General features: G+C 33.2%; 2 protein-coding genes across 10 annotated transcripts; both read left to right on the top strand.

Annotated features, from left to right (window-relative positions):
• The first annotated feature begins 1,031 nt into the window (after positions 1–1,031).
• On the top strand, positions 1,032–3,930 carry LOC107824008 (uncharacterized). Of its 9 annotated transcripts, none has more exons than XM_075248368.1 (7): positions 1,032–1,175; positions 1,992–2,079; positions 2,185–2,555; positions 2,638–2,795; positions 2,866–3,160; positions 3,262–3,330; positions 3,439–3,930. In XM_075248368.1, exons 3-7 carry the CDS (start codon positions 2,481–2,483, stop codon positions 3,568–3,570), a joined length of 729 nt encoding a protein of 242 aa, XP_075104469.1. In that variant the 5' UTR covers positions 1,032–1,175; positions 1,992–2,079; positions 2,185–2,480; the 3' UTR covers positions 3,571–3,930. The 9 variants fall into 9 exon arrangements, with proteins under 9 accessions (XP_075104469.1, XP_016506222.1, XP_075104468.1 ...); XM_016650736.2 differs by having other exon boundaries at positions 1,032–1,904; positions 2,367–2,555; XM_075248367.1 differs by having other exon boundaries at positions 1,032–1,904.
• Positions 1,640–2,065, top strand: LOC107824007 (uncharacterized). Its single transcript, XM_016650728.1, has 2 exons — positions 1,640–1,904; positions 1,992–2,065. Exons 1-2 carry the CDS (start codon positions 1,640–1,642, stop codon positions 2,063–2,065), a joined length of 339 nt encoding a protein of 112 aa, XP_016506214.1.
• Positions 3,931–6,000: the final 2,070 nt, after the last annotated feature.

Raw genomic sequence — 6,000 nt, 5'->3', positions numbered from 1 at the left:
AGTTGCGAAAACGTATCTAATAATCTAATTAAAGATGTAAGCTACATATTTATTTGACATACTTGTTGAGTGTTAATTATTTATCTAGATGTATTTTGTCCTAAGCGTCGTTACACAAAACAAAATATCAAGCAAGCATAAATAAATAATTAGACATGATATCTATCTACGATTATAGTATACTTGCATTTTTTGGATACATCCTAGAATAGGAAGTGCGAAGCGTGGATTTGATGAGGGGTTCATCTTCAATCTTTCTCCAAATGCCATCTTTCGAAAGCGACTTCGTATGATAGTACCTCGCAAGACAAGAGAAGTGAAATTATTAGTAAAGTATAAAGTAAACAATAAATTAATTTATTTTTGAAATGATTTTATTTGAAAATGTTTTTGAAAGATTGTTTTTTAAAAAAATATTTTTGGAAAATGATTTATGGAAATAGTTTGAAAACGTTTGGGAAATCGTTTTTGTAACAAAGCTTTGGAAATGTTTTTGAAAAATTATTTTTGAAAAATAGTTTAGAACAATATAGGAGGCTCAGATATGTGTAATATCCGTCTAGACATGAGAATGAGAACTGTCTCGGTAGCGACTCCGGTGGCCAACAGTGTCGCCCTCCACAAGTTGTTAGTACGCGTTCTCATCTTTCTCTTTTCCGGTGTTTATCATCATCGCCTCGTTATTTCAGGCCCATTCCAGAGGGTCATTCAAGGCATCGTGGCCTCAAAAAATTATTCTCATCGGCATGGTTCCGGTAACATATCCGATATATATATCTATATATATATATATATATATATATATATATATATATATATATATATATATATATATATATATATATATATAAGTTGGGAATTGGCTAGCTGATGTGGCATCCTTGTATAGTCAGCTTTCATATTTATCTTTTTTCTTATTTTTTTGAATTTTTTCTGTTATTTCACTCCTTCACTCCATTTATTTCAAATAATTTATTAGCCCACTACTCAAAATAATAAATACTACTAAACACCCCAAAACACTTAGCCCAATAGTCGTTTTGTTAACCCTTTCACAATAAAAGTCCAGATAGACGTTTTGTTTCCTCTTACCCCACGTTCTGAGCAACTCTTCCCTCAAAGGTCAGAGCTTCATCCAACGTAAAATTCCCAGCTTTTCTTCAGTTCATGCCATGGTATAGCCGTTTGGTTTTCCCAACTATCTTCTCCTAATAATTCTCCATTCATCTCATAATTTCTAATTACAATGATATTTAATGTGTATTAATTTCTGATTATTAAATTGATGATTAATCTTGTGCCTATTGATACTCTATTTTGATGGACTATATATAAATAGTGATGAATGTTGTTCATACTGTAACTTGCTTGCTTTCTCTTGCTTTTCATTATTTTCTTAGAATGACATACTCTTTTCTTTTAGAGTTGGGTCTTCAGAGGGATGATTGGTTGATAAGGGTTAGAATTTGTAGAATGTGGGATTCTTTTAATTTCAAGAAAAATGGAGAGTTAATTGGCTTGGATATGATATTTATTGATGAAAAGGTACCTATATGATTCTTAATCTTTTGTATGTAGAATTTTTTTGTAGTTTTTAACTTCAAAATACTTACCTCTTTTCTTTTATAAGGAAAATTTAATGCATGCTACGATCAACAAGAAACTATATAACAAGTTTAAGGATAAGTTGACTGAAGGTTCTTTGTCTGTTATCAAGAATTTCAAAGTTGTTGAAAGTAGTGGTGGATATAGGCCAGTTGAAAGTGATTTTAAAATTAATTTCTTACTTAAAACTGCTGTCAAGAGTCTAGAGGAAGATATTGTTAGTATTCCTATAAATGGATTTCAGTTTATCACACCAGATATGATTGAATCAAGGGTGAACAATAACACTGTGCTATCAGGTATATTTATTATAATTGTTTGCTATTATTTTTTAAAAAAATATCTATGTAATTGTGAAATAACTACTTTATGCTCTTCATTTGTAGATGTGGTGGGTTGTTTGTGCGGAGTTGGAGACATGGAGACTGCTGGCTCGAGGTGGAAAAAAAGGGACATTTAAATTGTTACTGATTAGTGAGTCGCTTTTAATTTTATGTTCCTTTAATTTGTAAATCCTCTAGAACTTTCATTTCCTATTATGTTTCAACTCCTCTTCCTCAATCCGTCTTTCTGTTGTAGTTCTGTCAAAGCAAAAATTACTTTATGGGAAGAATTTGGTGAGAAATTCGATCCTTATTTGTACAAGAAGGATTTTGGCCCGTACATCGTGATAGTAACCGCTACAACAGTTAAAGAATTTTGTGGTAATTATTTTAGATTTAATGATTAAAGCTATATATTCTGTTACTTTGAATGGTTAGCTTCGCCACCAGCTACTCAAGCAAAATATATGTAAATCTTCTTTGAACCAAAAGTTTACAACCGTGTCTGCTGGAGTACAAACCATTGAACGCTCTAATGTTAATAGTATTCCGATGGAGGAAGAGATGTTTTTCAACAGGACGAACATCAAGGAGTTGTTGGATTGTGACTGGAGTCCTGAATTAGAGGTTCTTTCCCTATTTTGCTTCTTGAGTTTTCTGTTTCTCAAAATTGCAAGATGCTTCTAATAAATTATTTTTTAAATGGTAGGAATACATTGTTACCATGAGGGGAGAGATTACAAAAATAGACAACCATTTTGGTTGGTACTATATTTCATGCAATGCGTGCTCAAAGAAGATCGAACCTGCAAATGGTGTGTATAATTGCCATATTTGCAACAGAGAATGCAAGTTTCCTTTGGTGAAGTAAGGAACCAATCTGTAATGTGAATTTGATTCATGTTGTTATTTAAACTAACTTATTATGTAAAATAAGGTATAAGATACACCTAAAAGTCAAAGACAAAACTGGGGAGAGCAGTGTTGTCCTATTTAATGTTGTTGCAGAGAAACAACTTGATACCTCAGCTCACAAGTTATTAAGCAGGCTGTCATCAGATGACAATGATGTACCTACCCAAATCCAAAGCTTTTGCAAAAAAGAATTTATTTTCAAGATAAAATTGAACAATTATAATTTGCAAGAGGGGCTTGAAAATTTTACCGTATCAAAGGTTTTCGTTCCAGTTGAGAATTTGGAAATACAATTCCAATCGAGGAAAGATAAGAAGGTACTGTATATATAAAAAATTTTAATCCATAATTATATTGGACTTATATATATATATATATATATATCTGCAAATAAGCTTTATTTCTGTTGTTTTTGCAGGGAAAAAGCTTATTGGATGATGAAAATGAACCAAAGGAGCAGAAGACAAAAAGATTAATAATAAAAAAGGTAAGCTAATTTACAATTTATTAGGTATGTGAATAAATTATCTTTTTAAGATTTAAAATTGGACATGTTTAATAGATATGTGAACTTTTCTTTTTCAAAACCAAACAGGCAGCTGATGTCTCATTCGATAACTTGGAAGATTCTGATGAAGATCAACATGTCAATGATGGTGTAATGAGTAGAAAGAGAAGAAACATAATCATAGACAACGATGAATTTAGTGATGAAGACACCAATTAATGCAAATAGTAGAGTCTTTAGTATTGCTTCTAGCATATTGTCCCATTTTAAATAATAATGTTTGGTCCTCTTTTAGTTTTTTGTTTGGTTGTTTGTAAGACTGCGAAGAACCCTGTCAAAGTTGTTGGTCATACACACCACTTTAGAATATGAAAAGTGTTGGCTTCTTCACTCAAAAAACTTGAGCTCGGTTTGTCAACTGTCCTGAAGTTTGTTTTGATTTGATTTCTACCTCTTTGTTATGGCAAAGAACCAGAGTAGTTTCTTGCTGATATATTATTAGTTACATCAATTTAGTAGATTGATAACTTATATTTTCAATGTAATGACTGTTAAATTGGAAACTCATGGTTTTGGAGTGAATGTTGCGCTTCTCCTTCAATTTAGGTGTATTGAATTCATCAAGAAAGCATAATTAATGTACACGATGGATAAAGTCTCTTCATGAAACAATCCTTTGACAATTTATTTACTTCCTCTGTTTTCTGTCCCAAAGAAAAAAACCAGTTTAAGAGTTAAACAATCAGTAAAACTTAGTATACTGTAACTCTGTCCCCAAAGCTAATAGTCACTTAATTGAAATGCACATTTCAAACTGCGTCCATTAACCAAGTCAAAAGAGACACAACAAAACAAGGTAGATATTTATATGATTCTGAAATGAGGATTGAATTCTTCAGTAAAATTGTTGAGAACCAATTCATAGGCCGGCGACAAGCTTCTCCCCTGCTCAACCAATAAAGAATGTCAATACTCTATCATACAAGACAACAAAAACAAGCGTACATAACAAGCGGAATGGCCATAGGCTGGAAGGAAAAGTTAGAATTAGCAGTAGAGTAATACCAATTGTAAATGCAGCGTCGACGTCGATATCAGAAAATGAAAAAGAATCAAGCTTTAAAAAAATTCTGTTTTCTGATGTAGTGGTGAAGCGGCCTAAGAATGTACTTTTTGGTAGGCAGTGGAATTTAGTGGATATGGGCTCAGATGCTTGTGGCTATGCATTTGCTCTGTCTATTTGCACCCTTTAACTTCAATTGGGCTGCTGCTGGAATTGCTTTAGCTTATACATAATTACTGGACTTTTGGGTATTACTCTTTCTTTTCATAGAAACTTGTCTCATAGAAGTTTCAAACTTCCCAAATGGTTAGAATACTTTTAAACGTATACATAAATGCATAAGAACGCAAAAGAAAATAATAATCCTTATAAATTTGAACTAGAACATATAACCTGAAGCTTCCATGGATGAGATGTATACAAGAATCACACAAATGCGGATAGAATATTTGAAGTATGAACAAGTACAACTTAGAAACAAATTATATAAAGGAGTATTACCAGATAAATCATGCAAAGAATGACATCTGTATATTCGAATATTATGTTATTGCACTTACAAAATTTAACTTTACATTATTACAAATAAATGTTATTTACCTTCCATTTATTCGACGTTGAAATTGACGGACTTCGTTTTTCATTTATACAATATTCAATATCCAACGTGAGAATTTGACTATAAAATTATAGCATATTTTAACGATCGCACGAAGCGCGGTCAAGTTCCCTAGTTTATGAATAAATTGCATTGAAGTTAAAAATGTGCAAAATACTATATTTTATCATTTTTTGACAAGGAAGCCTGTAGACTTTAATTTTTAACTACGGAGGGTCAAAATTAACTATCAACAACTGCCCCTCTTTGACCGGAGATGATGTAAGAGTCATTGGGCAAAGAAATTGACAACATACTCAATTTTGACCCGACATGACAGAGTGAAGGGATGAGGAAGTTTTGAAGATTGTGACCGAAGTCTGGTATTTTAGTTACCTACATATCTCGGGTTACACGAGAATCAGGTCGCGTGTAGTTGTAGAATGCAACTAAGTGCTACTTGTGGATTGTAGCCTCATGGGATGGAACACAAATGTTCGAGGACGAAGCGGTTCATGTGATCTCGACATTTCTTCCAAAAATGCCCCAATGTCGGGCTGTGGTAACACTGGGATGTGGTCTTGGATGGACAGATAGATTGATTGAATGGATTTTGATGTGGATGCGGCTGGGCTCAGCGTTGAGTTTTCCTGCATAAGTCGGATGTAACGAGAATCAAGCCAGTTGTAGTTCGAGAAGCAATGGATGATTTGATTTTGATTTTTGATTTGAAAATTGCCCCATCGTCAAGTTGTGATGAAAATGGGTGTTATTTTGAATATGGGGGTTCCAATTGCCTACACACCCCATGTCAATGGGACATAAGAACGATACTTGGGGACATGTCGCCGATTGCTGTTGGAAAGGCCGATGTCCGTCCTCAAAATCTTTCCCAGTTTATTTGCTAGGAGATAATCCCACATTGAGTCACATCTCTGATTAGTAGAGTTGACAACGTGTGGATTATGCTTTCGTTGATTTAACACAG

This window comes from Nicotiana tabacum, chromosome 24 (assembly GCF_000715075.1).
Source record: "Nicotiana tabacum cultivar K326 chromosome 24, ASM71507v2, whole genome shotgun sequence".
NCBI lineage: Eukaryota > Viridiplantae > Streptophyta > Magnoliopsida > Solanales > Solanaceae > Nicotiana > Nicotiana tabacum.
This window is presented reverse-complemented; position numbering and strand designations above follow the sequence as displayed.

Bases quoted from the DNA above. Each gene is read 5' to 3' on its own strand.
- LOC107824007 (XM_016650728.1), top strand. From the start codon at position 1,640: ATGCATGCTACGATCAACAAGAAACTATATAACAAGTTTAAGGATAAG. The intron at 1,905-1,991 runs GTATATTTATTA...CTTCATTTGTAG, and splicing joins CAATAACACTGTGCTATCAG to ATGTGGTGGGTTGTTTGTGC.
- LOC107824008 (XM_075248368.1), top strand. From the start codon at position 2,481: ATGGAGGAAGAGATGTTTTTCAACAGGACGAACATCAAGGAGTTGTTG. The intron at 3,161-3,261 runs GTACTGTATATA...TTGTTTTTGCAG, and splicing joins AATCGAGGAAAGATAAGAAG to GGAAAAAGCTTATTGGATGA. The intron at 3,331-3,438 runs GTAAGCTAATTT...AAAACCAAACAG, and splicing joins AAAGATTAATAATAAAAAAG to GCAGCTGATGTCTCATTCGA.